Here is a 16,609-nt window from a genome sequence, read left to right as displayed (position 1 = left end):
TGTTTGTGGTGGTGTGGTGTGGTGTTGGGTGGGGGGAGGGGGGGGGGGTGACGCTAACCTGACGTCATTCTAATTGGAGTTTGGCTTCGGTCCGTCACTTCGGGTCCCCCCCCCTCCTCCTCCCTCTCCTCCTTCTCGTCCTCCTCTTAGACACAGACTGACGTTATCTGCGCCGAGGGTGCGCACGTGTGCGTCTTTACGCGCGGCTTTCGTCTTTTTGTACATTTCCAGAAGCGCCAGCGACACCGATGGGTGGCATGATGGAGGCTCCATCCGAGTGCTACGGTGAAGCGGAACGCTCGCACCGTCCGTGGGAGGCTGCTGGCTTCTAGATGGATGTCTTCTCTGCTCTGAGCTCCATTAAAAGACCTCCTGACTGGAGATTAGTTCAAAATATCAAGGTAAGTGTTTCCTTTTCTTGTTTTTTTTTGTCTCGTTCAAAATAATGCAATACTTTTTTCAACTGTTGCTGTCACATTTCTTGCCCAAATCTTGTAAGCCAAACGAGATACTTATCGCCAAGTTACCTTCTGCACGCCAACAGTCTCCGTTGGTCTCCATGGCAACTCCAATCCGTCTTCCCGTGACAAGTACCAACAAGTTAAATGCCTGTAAGTCTGCATCACCCTATAGATCCAACCAAGACGTGTTTAAAGTGGGAATAATGTGTAGCTGTTGTTGTTCAGTAGATGAGATCATGAGGATGATGAAGATGTTGGCAAGATGGTGTCGTTGGTTGTGGTGTGTGTGTGTGTGTGTGTGTGTGTGTGTGTGTGTGTGTGTGTGTGTGTGTGTGTGTGTGCAGGAAACGAGAAGCGCCATTCTTCAAGAGTCAGGATTTACTTTTACCTTCTTCACTCTGGTGTTCCTGTTGTGGTTCCCTCATTGAGGAACATGAATGAATGAATGAGGTCATGAGGGCTGCAGTTATAAGTAATACCCTCCAGCACCGATCTTCACTTCTATCTGCACTAAATAACACAGAAATTAGATTATCGACGCTTCAGCCGCCCTGAGTGTGCCAAGGATGTGGCAGCAGGTGTTTCCTCTTTTACTGGACCCTTTTTTCCCTTTTCATGTGTCTTCTATAGGTGGATTCAATTTCAGGCTTTCGTAAGTAATGATGGAGAAGTTCAGATCCTTTTTTTTACCCAAAGATTAGCTGCTGCCTCTTTGGTACATCTAAAGACAGAACAGACAGTCCAGCTGACGTTCAGTAGAAATGGTTTTAACCATGACGGGAGTTCCCTCCACAGGCGACGGCATGTTATCACTGGAGCGCCCTCGTCTCGGTCATCCTTCATTTATTATTCATAATCCTCACAATCTTAAAGGATGGAAGCCCCCTCTCGCTTAAATAATGTAGAGCTCATAGTTAGAAAATGGAATCCTCATTCAGCGTTACATCATTGAAAAGTTTCTGCTTTTGAATGTGATATTTAATATCTATAAAAGTTTGATGATTTTGTTGACTTCGTTGAGGAGGCAGTGGAGTAACGGGTGTCTGCGGCTGATTTTCCGGGTTATTTTTTAACGTTTGATATGCAAATTAAACTTCAGCAGTGGCAAATCTGGGCCTGAAAATCCGTGTGTGTTCGTGTGTGTGTGTGTGTGTGTTCACCAAAAAACACAACAGCGACCGGAGCACATACAAAGAGTTCAGGCACGAGGCAAAGACCTTTCTCAGAAGAGTTTATTTCTGCTCACTATAGGGAAACACGCGACGCCATGTCTAAATGCATCTGCTTGAACAACTTGGAGCTTGCTTGTGCTGTTGTAGCTGCCCCCCCCCCCCCCCCCCCCCCCCAACAGCCACGTCAGCTCTTAAGCCATCTAACGACAGCCCTCCCAGTGTTGTGCACATTAGGTTGACTCTAAAGAGTGAATTGGATCATCGATGCGCAGGTTCTACTGTTGCATCCTAATCAGAGCAGCAGAACAGCCATTAATCTTTCATTTGGAAGAAGCAGAGGCTGAATCCCATCACTCACAGAGACTAGATTGAGAGCTCTCTCCCCAAACTCTAGGATGTTTAGGACCCCCCCCCCCCCTTTATTCTTAGGTGAGTATCCAGCTCATCTGTGACTCAACTCTGCAGCTTAATGAGCCAAATGAACTAGTGTTGAGTTATGAGGCTGTCAGACTCACCCCCTGCAGGGGGGAGGGACGCGGGAGGTTAAGAGAGGACGATCGGGGGCGTAGGAGGGCCGTGAGGATGTGGCTGATTAACAGGATGCATTGTGGTGTGATGAGAGCTTGTCATGTGTCAGGCAATACATGAAGAAAAACAGGTCCCACGCAGCAGGTTAGGGAGGCGAGCTCCATCCGTCTCTGCATAATCCTTATTCCATGCTTGGAAATGAGTTCCGTGTTGGGCCAAACTCCTTTTTTCTGTTCTTTATTTTAACCTAAAAGTTGAACTAGAGAAAACTGGGAGATGATGAATTTTTGGAGGAGCCTTGGAGGAGCCTTGGCGACCTCTAAACGCCATGAATTAAGCTGATTAGAAGCGAGCGCCGCCATCTGTGCACCCCTGTCAGAGAAGGCGCGGCCACAGACGGAGCCTGGAAACATGCCTGATGCAGAGATGTGTGCTGAATAATAGATATCCAGCTGGGAGGAGGCCACTTTCATCTCAGTGCTCGGGGGTAAACGGCCTGCTACATGCTACTGTAAGGACCTGCGGTGCCGCTCCAGGGATATTTAAACTAGGAAAGCCTTTAAGACCCCTTGGATGCCCTGAATCTGCAGACGGATGTAAGGAGATGGGCCTCAGTGTGCCCTACTTCCGTTTACGCTCCTCAAGACTTTCAAGGAAAGATTTAAGCTGGAAAGTGATTAACTAAAGTGACCTCCACCCAGGACCAACTAGAACCTCCTGACCTCATTTTTTACACTTACTTGACACTTAATTTATTTAAGTATTGTAATTTACTCCACCAAGCACTGGTCGTCTGCAGATAAACGATGTAAAATGTAATAATTTAAACCGTCCACAGGCCTAAACAGTAAAACCATCAACACCTGAATTAAAACCCAGCCACATAATTTATTCTTTTGTGCTTTCAAAAAGTGTTTTATTATTTGGCGCCTACTTATAATTACTGCTACTTTACTGAGTAATCTTTACTATCTTCGATCGGATCAGGGTGGTTCGGTGTTCTCTGTCGGAGCGAGACATCAGTGTAACATCCGCTGCACCAGTAATTATCTAGACCTTCAATCATCCCAGTATATGAGAGATTCACGCTGCCATCAGATATTGCTGCCGCTCCTCTGTGCTCCAGTCAGTTTTAGACATATCAACCCTAAAATCTTGACGTGTGTGTGTGTGTGTGTGTGTGTGTGTGTGTGTGTGTGTGTGAGAGAGAGAGAGAGAGAGAGAGAGAGAGAGAGAGAGACACATGATTGAGAACCTCTTTGCAGCATCTTCCATATCTGAATCATCAACATCTATTTTTTTTATTGATTGTGACCTTCACCGATCATCCATAGCATTGAAACCATCTCTCTAATGTTCTGTTGTCGCTCTTTACACATGGAACTGAATCTATTTGGACTCTCCTTGGGCCGAAAGGTATTTTTAAAAGCCACTCAAATAAAGCTGCAGCCTTTCCTAGAAGGGCTGCAAGTGTTTGCTATTTTAATTAAGATGGCAGCTTGTCAGAGTATATTTTTAATAGTCAAAGTTGGGCTTTGCAATAAATAAGCAAATAAAAAGAGCAATGTAGTTCAAGGAACCTCCAACATTTTAATTATCCTCAATGGTTGGTAAAAGTATCCTTTCTAAATGTATTTAAAATGACTTAATTTTCCCTTGGAGCTGATTCCTTCAGTATCTTCACGTTATTGTTTCCCCTCGCCATCACCGAGCTGCAGCTATGCTGCCTCTGATCAGCGGGAGAGTCTTTTACAGGCAGCTCCGGCTTCAAATTAGCATCCATTTCTGTAAACATTAGTCTCCGCTTTGCTGAGAGTCGCACGGTGGCGGCGGGACCGTGAGACGGTGATTCTGGTGAGTCACGTCCTTAATGATGCCTGAAAGCCTGCTGGGCTTTGCAGCCTTTTGGCAGCCTCTCGACTCAGTGGACGGACGGACGAACATCTGCAACATGGACAAATGTAATACAGGGCTTTCAGCTTCTGCCAATTATATTAGTGCAGCTTAAAAGGAAATGAAGCCATCTGTAACTTCCACAAAGCCCAATTCCAACTTCTCAGCTGAGGATTTAGAGCTTTATTATATTTTTTAAAAAAGGGACCTTTAATGTTCTGCTGAACTGAACCTATATCTGTAGCAGCACTGAAATAACCCCAAAACACGTTTAAAAATAGGATCAATAGAAACTCTGGAGTTTAAAAGATCAAAGAAGCTTTGATCTTTGATCATTCAAGGACTGAAAGGTCAAAGAGAGACAAGCGCTTTAATAACTTTAACACCTGCCCTCTGTATTATTATTATTATAATACATTAAGCATTAGCATTAGTTATAAATTAACTTCAGTCAGCAACAACAGAAATAAATACAAAATACAACAAGCTTAGCCATTAAAATCAAAAGACTCTTAATTCTGTCAGGAAACAGAAGTGCACCGTGCAGATCCTAGGAACCACGTGCAGTGCAGTTAGTAACTGTGGTAAGAAGACATGAACTGCATCATCCACAACTGAGAGCAAGTCAACAGAGGGAGGATGTTGGTTCTAGAGCGCTTACTGGGAAAGTGTCTGCTTCCACGACACCTGGCAGATATCATTTCTAATATGTACATGAAAATGTGCTTCCAGTAAGAGGAAGTAGTGCCAGAGGGCCAGCAGTGACGTCAGCAAATGCTCACCTGCTGGTTTCAGACATTTCTCATATTCGCGGTGGGGCGCTGTAGTGTCAGTGACTCTTCTGTTAGCGTCTGCTTTCTCCTCTGGATCATAAAAAACATTCCCATGACGACCCACGATCTTGCAGCACAGACTCGGAAGTCTAATATCCTTTATCGGGACCACTTAGAGCGGTGCTTCATTACCCTGTGTGAGAAAGTTAATTAAAGGAGTGGCGACGCCTGATAGTGCTGTGTCACCTCCATTTAAGTGATGTATCACAGGAGAGGTTGTCCTGAAGGATGTCAGATGATGAGATCAGTGGGGAGTGGATGACTAAAACAGGAGAGGAGAGGATGGTTAGATGCTCATCAGAGTTCGAAAGATTCTAAAATGAATGCCTTGCAGCGTAAGGTGTACCACGTTCTTCTTAATGGTGTTATTTCAAGTAGAGAAAATACAACCGTTAACTTGGTGCCGCAGACTCCCATATCCGACTGCCAGCTGCTGCTTCTGTTAAACAGAACCACTTATGTTCACACTGAGTCTACATCTTTACACATGCACTCCCCGTTTAGCGTTGAGCCCTACGGCCATTGCACCAGAACACCAGCTGTGCACTGCTTTGTCAGTTACAGATCACTCTGCACCTAATGACATCGGCCCCAACCATCACTAGTAGAGCTGAGGTGTTACTCATGATGTTTGATTTTATTTTACAGGTTCTAATGGTGTGTGTGATGTCATATAGTCTGGTCCAACCAGAAAAATGAAAACTTTGGCCCTCATTTGGCCCAGGAGTCTGAAAATATTATTGATTAATAACAAGTAAACATGTTTCTCGTTTAGATGCACGTTCCTCTGACAATCGATCAGTTAGATGCTGAGGAGTAATGTATTATTCAAACCTCAGGTCTCTCCATTTGCTATATCTCTTCCAGATATGTCACATTTGCTGATGTTGTGAACTCTGCGTCTCTCACTACGTCGCATATTCAGCTGCACGATGGGGGGGGGGGGGCTAATGACTCTGAATAGGCTAATGCATTTTTTAGTGAGATCCGACTAAAAGGCTTTTAAATGGCGTGCTTCTTAAATCGTCTCTTCCCGCTCTCTTTTTAGCTGAGGAACGGTCTTATTGCTACAGCCATAACTTGCATCAGGAAGACTACGGCAAGATGGTTACAGAGGAGTTCACTTCATTCATATCCCAGATGTTTTCATCCTTGTCGCGAAGCAACAGCAGCTCCTCATCTTTACACGACATCGAAAAGGTAACAGTGTGTGTGTGTGTGTGCGTGATGGGAGGAGCTTGACCTCGCCACTCATCATCTCCATGTACAGTTTGCTGCCGCCTTGTGCATTCTGTTATTCAAGTTCAGGGGTACAGTCAAAGAAGGGCTTACTAACGCTGATTGGAAACCCCAACTTGGGTGATTTGGGTTATTGTCCTATAATTAGTTTAAAATTTGTTTAAAAAAAATACCCGAGTAGGGAGAAAAACACGCAGACTCTCTGCCTTTCTCTCGTTCATCTGAAGAACATGTTTTGTTGGTAGTTTTCACAATAGAAATACCGGTACTTTACTCCATTATCGGAATAGTCACATTCAAAAAGTGGAATTCCGTTTACGAAAATCGAAAAAGAAATGTGGATTTGCTCTAAAATATTACACTATATTTTGATTTCTATAGCATCATTAAAAAATGAAAGCTGGCCATTAGTCGGCCACGCCTTCGACTGTTAATTAAAATTTGCCGGTAGATGCTTAGTAGATGTTATTAGTAGATTATGGCTTCATTTTTAATAAATACTGTACGGTTGCTCTTTACATACTCAGACTTGCTGACAGCACACGCTGTTCACAGTTACGTCACCGTATTTTCTCCCTGAAGGTGTCATGACCTTGCGGAAGAGCATTCGGGTAATTTAGTGACGGCTGAATCACGGCTTGAACGTGCCCAGGGACCACACCCCCCTCATCACCCAGTGCCCTTCAGAAACGGGGGTGGCCACTGTAGACACGCTCGGCTTGCTTAACGAATGCTGTTTAGTCACGTTCTGGAACAGCTGAACAGTAAAAACATCTCTGATCTAGACGCATCTCATCTCAGGAAAGGCATCAGTTATTCTGGTTTTGTGATATAAATAAAAAGCAGAAGAAAAAAATCCTCTGAACCTTATGGTTTACCAGCATGGTGAATTCAATGTGTATGTGTCACGCTGTTGTTTTGGTGTAATTCGTCCACAGGACAGCTGGGAGATCGTGCGGGGCCTGCGCGAAGGTGTCGATCATGTCCCGGAACCTCCGAAACACGAAGGCGAGATACTGAAGAAGAGAAGGTGGCCACTGAAGGGATATAATACGGTACGTGCTAACACCCGCGGGGTCCTTAAAAAGGCCCACTCGGTCCACGGGGGGAGAGCTGGACGTCAGTTCCGACAAACGTTCTGCTGACACGCGCCGTTCGTCTCTTAACCTAATTGAATGTGCTTGTTCAGTAGATCACCCAGTGACGAGTCACGTGAGCCCTGGGTCAAGGCTCAGCCTGAAAGCTTTCACTGAGATGATGTTGCCTCGGCGATGCCGTCTTCACGCGCAGACGTGCATTAGCTGATGGCCTGTTGCTTAATAGAGCTGCATACATTTAGTATTGATTTAAAGCCTGAGCGTTTCTGGCCTTTTTTGCTTTCAACGCGCTTATTCGGGTGATGTACAGTAAGAGCTGAATCACTTTCACCCAGAGGAGGAGGAGGAGAAGGAGGAGGAGAAGGAGAAGGAGAAGCAACTCAGGCAGACACAAGACCAGGATATGTTTTTCTCAGTTGGGACTCTAACATCATGCTTAATCAGAATCTCACAAGCACACAGCCATGACCTCAGACTGGCTGTCAGGCATGTTGCATATAGAGGAATTTCTAGACCCAGACACTGAACGCACACTCTTCTCCCTCCAGAGATACTTCTCCCTGGACAAGGGCATTCTCAAGTACAGCAAGTGCCTCGCTGATGTGAGTATCAAAGGGATTGCAGAGGGCACCCTAATGTTTGTGTTGGCTGTATTCCCCAGAAACATCCATCTTGGCGCTGAAGGCCCCCGTTCCCTCACAACCTCGCTGTCAGTGACACCAATCTGCTGTGACTTTTGCTGAAGTCGACATTGTTGTTGCTGTTGTTGAAACACAGAAATGCCTCGTTTAGCATCAAACGTGTTCCTCTCGGTGCTTGTCGTCCTCCAGTTGGAGAAAGGGAAGCTCAGAGGCAGCATTGATGTGGGTCTCTCGGTCATGGCCATCAAGAAAAAATCAATGCGCATTGACCTCGACACAGAAGACAACATCTATCACTTGAAGGTAAAGGACAAGAGCACAAAAAGGAACGGGTTATTCAGATTAGCCACAGAATGCTAACATTAAAGTGCATGTGTCTGTGTCCTTCAGCTTAAAGAACAGGACCTGTTTGATAATTGGGTGTCCAAGTTGCGTCACCACCGGCTCTATCGGCAGAAGGAGATTGCCGCGTATGAGGAGGTCGTCTGCTATCCTTTCCATTGGCGCCCCAACCCTCCTAGCGTGCCTGACAACGCCCCCATCAAGAAGGTATAGACAAACACTTCAAGGTGCACTCATGGATACTGTTTTCTTATTTTATATGCGACATGGCTGCGTCTCTTTGCCGTTGCAGTGCATGTCTATACGGAGACAGTCCACCGTGCACACTACTGCAGCTTCCCCTCTAACCTGTAGCAGCCAGGGTAAGGTAGCAGCCTGGCTCCACTCCTCCGAGGACATGGACAGGTGCTCCAAAGGTGAGAGCTTAGAGCTGCCCCATGATTTACAGTTGTCCTGAGACTCGGCTCTGTGTGACATCCTAATGTATTACTCCTAATTATACTAATACCTGTCTGACAGGTTTGTTAGTTGGTTGTAAAGTGAAACCATATAAAATGATGATTTAGAGACTCGCAGGATTAATTGGTTTCTGTATTTTTTTTTGTAGTATGAAGTCATTGGTAATTAAAAGAAGCTGTAATTCAGCTGTGAGATTCATCTGGTTTTCTCTCTCCTGCTTTTTTACTGCATAATCTTTAAATGAACAGATATATCTGTATGTGAGGACTACCTGCTGGAGCTCAGTCACCTCCAACAGAATATGGAAGCCCTCCATCGGACCTACTCTGCTCCATCCATCCAAATGCTGCAGGTCTGCACTATTTGTGATTTGTGTAGCTCTCGTGCACAGAGCAGATCTAACTAAATAAGACCACCACCAAATGTGACAGCGTTATGACAAACTGCCTCTCCGGGTTCCTCTTTTGTCATTTTTTTTTCTCTGCTCTATTTTAGTCATCCTTAAATCTTTGTGTGCTAAATATAGACTGTCCTCACAGCCATAAAGCATTTCCCTTGATTGATTTGTTTTTTTTTCATAAAATAACTCTCAAGGTATCTGCATACGAGAGCCCGAAGAAAGAGAAGAGGCTTCTAAAGAAATGGCCTGTTAAGCACAACAACAAAGACGTCAAAACAACGCTGCAGGTGTGTGGGGAGACCGCAGGTACGCACAAAACTCTTTGGGTCTGTGTTTGACTCCTGCGGCTCTGTGGCAGGTACCCAGCTGCATGCCTCGTCTCCATGCCTCCAACCCCAACCTCTCCACCACGCTCTGCAACGACAAGAACGAGGGCGAGTCCCTGCCTTGTGGCCTTGACGTGACCAAGCTGCAGGAGGACTTCTGTCGAGTGGCCTCGAACTGTGAGCCACGTTTGAGTGAACCGGACTCACTGAGCCTGTTTACTTGAGCATAAAAATCCAATCATTATCTGATTAACAGATTATGGAAGTGATCGTGTAAACCAAATAATGTGACATGCTTTATCAGATAATAGCAGTTATCAGATTATGAGAAAGCGGATCAACACGCCCAGATTTCTCCCCCTGACTTCGGTGTCTTTGAGCACCTCTTAATCTGATTGATTTCATTCTTTTACATCTGCGCCTGTTTAAAAAGCGTAGAAAAATACAAGTGTCACCTTTCTTGTTTGCATTTTTCAGAAATATGTGGTTTCTATATGACATATGCAAGATATTTTGTGCCACGCAGCTCTGCGTAATGTGGCCGCTCTTTGATTCTGAGTTAATTCGATTCAACAGGATAATGCACGCTCAATAGTATGACCACCGAGGGCCTGTAATGATCTTAATCTGATAAACAAATGAGTACTCTTACCATTGGTAATGTTCACTTTCAAGCACCAATGCACGCAATTGTGGTACAACACAAGATTCTGTGGCGAGCAGAGTAATGGGAGCTAATAGATGTTTCACATATCTGCCATTATTATCTGCCAGATTTGCATTGAAATTAAAATAGAGCGCCTCTTTCTATCAGTGCACAGTACCATGAAATCAGCCCTGAGCTCCATGACGTCAGAGAGAGAGCGGTTAAAACAATATCTGGACAACGACACGAGCTCCCCTACATCGCAACAGGTTGTTGGCTTGAAGAACGCGTTGGCGGCGGTGGGTGAAAACACACTAACTCAGACACTTTCACGCGGGAAGCTGCCCGACATATGTCAGGGTTTTCATTTTGCATCAGATTTTCACTCCTCTCCGATGCCATTTCCTCCCACGCCACGTACCCGCGGTGACACATCGGCGAGCCTGGCGCAGGGATGCCTGGCTGCTCTCATCCCTGCCTACCTGTTTCCTTTACAATCATGCGCTTGTTTCTGTGCTATCAATTGAAAAGCTTCATTGTCCTGTAGCTTCTTCCCTTAAATGCTGATAGTCAGTGTTCACCAACACAGCTCCTCCACAGGCACTAATATATGAATAATATACTTATTTTAATATACTTTTCAGCTCTAAGCTCTGGTTTCTTGTCCTTGTGTGATCACGCAGATGTTAACTTTCCACATATAGAAATTGGGGATGTGACTCCATTCATATTTTGAATCGGTGCATTAAACTCTCATTAAACCGGTTGTTGTTTTTCAGGCTGTAGCTGAGAATTCTGAGCTGAAAGAGCGACTGCGCAAGATTCACTCTGAGTCTCAGATCGTTGAGGACGTTGTAGTAAACGTCTCCCCTCATGTGCAGGTGGGTACTCCACTTCCTCCTTCGCCCTGATGACTGTGATTATTACCATCATTCATTTTATTTTCATCCTGCACCACCTATAATTTGCCACAGGATAACTGGGCAGTCTTTTACTCTAACTCAGATTCGCTCAGCTAGCTTTCCTCTCACCGACTCATCAGTAGCTGTGAATAAAGACACGTTATTTGCCCCGAGCACGTGTCAGACACAGACGCTTCACCACGTTATCATCTATAAATGTAATCCCTTTGTTTGCGTGAGCTCATTTGCCTCAGCGACTGACCTGGTCTGCTTATTAGCAACATTAAAATCTCTTTGATCTAATAATCCCTCTGGAATTATCTTTAGGATAATTAACAAGGCAAAGACAAATGTGCTCACGTTACGATTAGTTCCATGAGAAACGCTGCATCTGTGTAATTAAGTTTGGTAGGTGTGAGTGTGTGTGTATCTTTACTGTAAATGCTACATAGTGAGGACCAGAATACAAAATTTCACTAGCAAAGTGAGGACATTTTGTCTTGTCACACTGTTACAGGGCTCTTAGTGGGTTTCTAAATTGACTTGGTTGCTAAATTGATGTTAAACGTGGTTTAAGGTCAGGGTCAGGGTTAAGGTTAGAGATTTGTGATTAGGATAAGAGGTGGAGGACTGCCCCATGTGAGTCCATAAAAAGACAGTAGACCAAGTGTGTATTATTATAGAGCTACACACTCTATTATTAAGAGATAATAAATGAATTATAACTCGTGCAAATCCATTTTTCCTCCCTCCAGGCTGTTTTATTAAACCTTTAAATGTCATCTCTCCCAGAAACAGGACGCCACAGCTGCTACCCATGACCTCGTCCAACAGGTGTCCTGTGAGAGCAGAGCGTCCGTCGCGGAGTCCCTGTATGAGTTCTTTGACGCTCAGGAGTTCCTATTGTCTACCAGTTCTTCTGAGGTGGATGTGAGAGAACACTAACACCAGCAATAGTGGCGTTTCCCACCCTCACAGGGAGGCAGCTCCATTAGGTTCCAGGCCCATTGTTCAGAACCACCTAATGGATCCATTGTAATGATGCGAAGAGTGATTTTTAATGGGCCATGACATCTTTAGGATGAAATGGAAAATAGATTAATTAATTAATCGTGAGTAATGGGATATTTGCTCTGTCTGCTAACGATGTTAAATGTTTCAATAGCCTCTGAATCCTGATGCTGGTGTGAGGAAATTACGCCATATTTACTTCTTAAGTCAACCTAAAAATACGTCAAGTCCATATTTGAGACCGTTCATTTCCGACACATTAGATCTTTTTATGACGGGGTGTTAAAAGTGACCTTCTGAGACGTTTCTGCGGGTAGAATTAAGTTTTATTTCTTATCTGGGCTACAGTTTTTCTTTGGATTCTTCAGGTATCGGAAGACGAGTCCTGCATTAGCGACGTTAGTGACAACATCACCACGGATAATCTGAATAACGAGAAGGACGCCGACCAACAAAATTCAAGTAAAAAGAGACTCTATGGGGGGTTTGGTTTACACATTACAATGTATGCATTAAACACCTTTCCATCTCATGTCTCCAGGCTCCGTGGAAGAGGGGAGTCTTGTCCCTGTGCGTAGATCCTGTCTTCCTTCCCCCAGCCCCCAAATCAACATCAGCCTGTGGGACATCCTCAGGAACAACATCGGCAAAGAGCTCTCCAAAGTGAAGATGCCCGTCCAGTTCAATGAGCCGCTTAACACCCTGCAGAGGATGTGTGAGGAGCTGGAGTACTGCGAGCTGCTGGAAAAGGCCGCTGACACGCCCGACCCGTTCCAGCGTATGGTGAGGTGGCTTCTTGCTCAGGGCAAAAAGAAACCTTTGTGCTGCTTTTACTTCTGTCTCTCAGGGGGATGACTATAATATTCAAAGAAAGAGGTGGCAATAACCAGCAGCAAATGAGGGGAGACGTGGTTGTAAACACCACTAACGTGTAAGCAGACTCTACCATTGGCCTTGGATGACGTAGTGATTTTTGCTCTTCCATTTAATATGGACACATTTTGAAAACAGTCATCTTAAAGTGGTGTAGGATAGAGATATAAATGACCAATGTGTTTTGGCCTGGGAAAACGACGGCAGAAATATTGAGAATATCAGAAATGCTTAAATCATATCCTTGTGCCTCAAACCTTGATTGTCGTTACACCCTCTGTTTGGTTAGGTATACATTGCCACATTTGTGGTGTCGATCTACACTTTCAGCTATTACAGAATCGGAGGAAAGCCTTTCAACCCCGTTCTAGGAGAGACGTATGAATGTGACAGGCCTGATAAAGGCTTTAAGTTTGTGGCAGAGCAGGTACGTAGACTTCATCAGTCACGGTCACATGATCATCCAGAGGACACGTAAAGCATCACTCAATCAATCCTCTGACCACAGGTCAGCCACCACCCACCAATCTCTGCTTGTCATGCAGAGGCTAAAGACTACGTCTTCTGGCAAGGTGATTAAATACACAAATTGACAAAGATGTGTTGGAATGGATGGATATGAAAGGGTTAAATGATCTTCTTTCATGGTATCTTTTGCAGACCTGAGGTGTAAGAACAAGTTCTGGGGGAAATCAATGGAGATTTTTCCTATAGGCACCACTAATGTGCATTTGCCAAAGTGAGTCTTCTGCCTCTGCGACTGGGGTGATCGTGACAAAATAAATGTGCACCCATGTCTCACATTTCCAATCTCTGCTTTTAGATTTGGAGACCACTATGAATGGAAAAATGTGACATCCTGCATCCACAACCTTCTCAGCGGACCGCGCTGGATCGAGCACTACGGAGAGATCAACATCAAAAACAACAACAGTGACATCTGTCAGTGCAAGATCACTTTTATTAAGGTATGACATTAGCCTGTATACGCATCACATGCTACACTTCCACTGCAGTAGAGCTAATTAAGCTGCTGATCATCAATTACCATCTTATTGTCCTCCATTCTGTCCCCGCTTACCCCGATCCCCGCATTCATAACTGTTGTAGCGTCTCCTTCTCTCAGCCCGGTGGGCTCAGAGGGGCAGACCTGAGTCCTGCAGCCGTTCTGTCAGGGCTGAGGTCACAGCCCTGTCAGCCTTCCATTGGCTCTATAGGCAACAGATCTACTCTCAACTCATATCAGAGCTGTCACAGCCAACCCAACAGACAAGTTAGATTCAATAGAGCAGCTCCAGTTACTAAAGACAGGTCTGCTGGTCAAATACACGCAGGACAATAGAGTAAAGAGTTGCATAAACTTAGTATATGTTTGGAACATTCACCACGCAGCTGCAAGTGACATATATGGTACATGTATCAGCCCCAGCTACATCAAATACTGCCACATTAGTTATTAGTCTATAAACCTTTTTTGCAGCGATATCTGCAATGTCAGGTATGGAAGACTCCTTTAAGAGAGGAGAAGGTTAATTGGTTTAGTGTTTGAAGGATACCCCCCCACGCCCGTGCCACCTCCCCTCAAGCTGTGGAGGATATCTAGTCGAGGCATGTCAGGAGTCATCATGTTTCCTCCCAGCTTATTAAATTCTCCAGAAGGGCAACAGAAGCTCACGGTTCAGGGCTGCACAGCAGCAGCAACATCTGCTGACTGTATGAGGACACAGGGTGATGAGCAGCCCCACCCAACCACCCCCCCGGCACTCAATGGTTGTCTTCTACATTTCACAGTCGAAATACTGGAATCCACGCGTGAATGAGGTGGAAGCAGTTATCACTGATCGTAAAGGAAAAGTCATCCACAAGCTCTTCGGAAAGTGGAACGAGGCCATTTACTGCGGCGAGCCACCATTGGCCACATGTGTCTGGAAAGCCAGTACGATGGGTTTCTTCATTAATGCACCAATAATATCATTGTGAAGCATAGTGAAGGGGATTTTCTCTCTGCCGTCCAGATACAATGCCAGTGGATTATGAGCATCATTACGGTTTTTCCAAGTTTGCCATTGAGCTGAACGAGCTGGAGCCGTCCCTTAAAGCTCTGCTGCCACCCACAGACACCCGGCTGCGTTTGGACCAAAGGTAGGACAAAATATTAAAGGGGGAATTTGATGGCTTCATTTGGAAGGCCTGAATTTCTAATCTATCCAGCTTTATTCTTGACCTTAGCAACATATACTTAACATCCTGTTGTGGTGGTCAGGTGACAGTCATGTGACTGTTCCAGGGCTTTAATAACATGTGATATATTTCACTTAACCTGTTCTGACCATATTTCTGGATTAAATCATCAGACCTTATAAAATAAAAGGCAACATTTTTTTACAAAGCAGTAACAGTAATGACTTTTTTTTTTAAAGAATGCGTTTAACACCAAGGTTTAATGTATCATATATGCAAGAACACAAATTATGATTATGATTATGAACGGTTTTAAAGGGAAAAGACAGTAGAAATGTGTTTTTTTTTAGTCCACTTGGTTTTATGTAAGCCCATAATTTTCCCTTCAGGCGAAACGGGTCTCAATGTCTTTTTTGAACGACTCGACGCTTGAAAATGTCTGAGGATCTAAAGTGGATTGATGATGATTGTTTGCATAATGAATGAGCCCACATGTCGCTTGCAGACTGCTGGAGGAGGGAAACGTGGAGGCTGCAGCGGAGCAGAAAAAGAGGATAGAAGAGCTGCAGAGGGAGCGGCGGAAAGAGCTGGAAGAGAAAAACCTCACACACCAACCAAAGTTCTTCAGGCAAGTGCAACAGATTCACCGGATCCTCAGATATGGTGAGTTCAACAGCAGCCCATTGACTGCAGTCTTGCTTTTTTCCTGCGTCCACAGAAAGACCAGTGACGATACCTGGGTGAGCAACAACACATACTGGGAGCTGAGGAAGGACCCTGGCTTCTCCCAGTTAGACTTCCCTAAACTGTGGTGACACGCTGCCCTATTTGGAGCTGCATTCTGATCCAGGCCAGTTCTGGTGACATCTGTATTGGACCCAGTTGAGTAAAGGAAATGGACATACTTTCAATCCTGTTTATTGCACTTTTGCCTTAACAACAATCACTTCTGAAGGTTGTAGAAACCTGTCGATGCTGAGATTCTGAGAATGAGAATGTTGATATGTTTTGGTGTATTTTGCCTTCGGTTTCACCTGACAAACAGTTACCTGTCATCATTGACTGTACATCGGTGTCAAATGCAGTCACCTACTGGTCAGTTTAACTGGTCTTCAACATTCTCTACTTGACATGAAACTTGACATGTCATCGATTCTGTTTAAGTTCATATGTATTCAGCACTTGCCCGATGCCTTACTCACTGCTGTTTCCGGTAGTTGGTTCTTTCTATTCTATTTTAATTCATGTTTTCTATTTTGTAACGTAGACAAAATTAGACTCCCCCTCCTTAAACCGTGCACTGCCTCTTCCTTTGTGCAAATGTCTTTCTTTTATTATGGCTACATGAATGACTGTGCAACTAAGAGCAGCAGCAAATATCAAACCAAAACCTTTTTTTCACTCTGTCCATTATCCTCAAGCTCTCTGGGATTCAAATAAAACCTGTGATGCTTCCTTTTTGTCTGTTTTCATGACTCTCCATATCACCATGTTGTTTATTAACTCATGTATGTAGCTAAGAAGAATCTTTGTTTACATGGTACATGTTACTTATTTCACAACTTTTTTCAGAGACATGATAAATATATGGGACCAGGGTTAAAG

At 44.5% G+C, this 16,609-nt stretch overlaps 1 protein-coding gene across 4 annotated transcripts; it reads left to right on the top strand.

Annotated features, from left to right (window-relative positions):
• The first annotated feature begins 89 nt into the window (after positions 1-89).
• On the top strand, positions 90-16,459 carry osbpl3b (oxysterol binding protein-like 3b). 4 transcript variants are annotated; one of them, XM_057045263.1, is made up of 24 exons: positions 90-401; positions 545-611; positions 5,936-6,087; positions 7,065-7,181; positions 7,772-7,825; positions 8,054-8,167; positions 8,255-8,413; positions 8,499-8,622; positions 8,914-9,017; positions 9,260-9,352; positions 9,424-9,568; positions 10,206-10,336; positions 10,817-10,918; positions 11,732-11,869; positions 12,319-12,412; positions 12,492-12,733; positions 13,113-13,250; positions 13,332-13,395; positions 13,484-13,562; positions 13,647-13,791; positions 14,615-14,759; positions 14,839-14,965; positions 15,510-15,632; positions 15,723-16,459. In XM_057045263.1, exons 1-24 carry the CDS (start codon positions 333-335, stop codon positions 15,817-15,819), a joined length of 2,823 nt encoding a protein of 940 aa, XP_056901243.1. In that variant the 5' UTR covers positions 90-332; the 3' UTR covers positions 15,820-16,459. The 4 variants fall into 4 exon arrangements, with proteins under 4 accessions (XP_056901243.1, XP_056901242.1, XP_056901241.1 ...); XM_057045262.1 differs by having other exon boundaries at positions 500-611; positions 11,738-11,869; XM_057045261.1 differs by having other exon boundaries at positions 500-611; positions 11,732-11,863.
• The last annotated feature ends 150 nt before the right edge of the window (positions 16,460-16,609 follow it).

The sequence above is a fragment of the Takifugu flavidus genome, chromosome 10 (genome assembly GCF_003711565.1).
Source record: "Takifugu flavidus isolate HTHZ2018 chromosome 10, ASM371156v2, whole genome shotgun sequence".
Taxonomy (NCBI): domain Eukaryota; kingdom Metazoa; phylum Chordata; class Actinopteri; order Tetraodontiformes; family Tetraodontidae; genus Takifugu; species Takifugu flavidus.
The sequence above is the reverse complement of the archived record's forward strand: the minus strand, read 5'-3'. Positions and strand labels throughout refer to the sequence as shown.

What these genes read in the sequence shown, in the direction of transcription:
- osbpl3b (XM_057045260.1), top strand. Translation starts at nt 333, where the DNA reads ATGGATGTCTTCTCTGCTCTGAGCTCCATTAAAAGACCTCCTGACTGG. An exon ending in CCAGTTCTTCTGAGGTGGAT is followed by an intron (nt 11,870 to 12,318) that starts GTGAGAGAACAC and finishes TGGATTCTTCAG; the next exon opens with GTATCGGAAGACGAGTCCTG. An exon ending in CGGCTGCGTTTGGACCAAAG is followed by an intron (nt 14,966 to 15,509) that starts GTAGGACAAAAT and finishes TGTCGCTTGCAG; the next exon opens with ACTGCTGGAGGAGGGAAACG.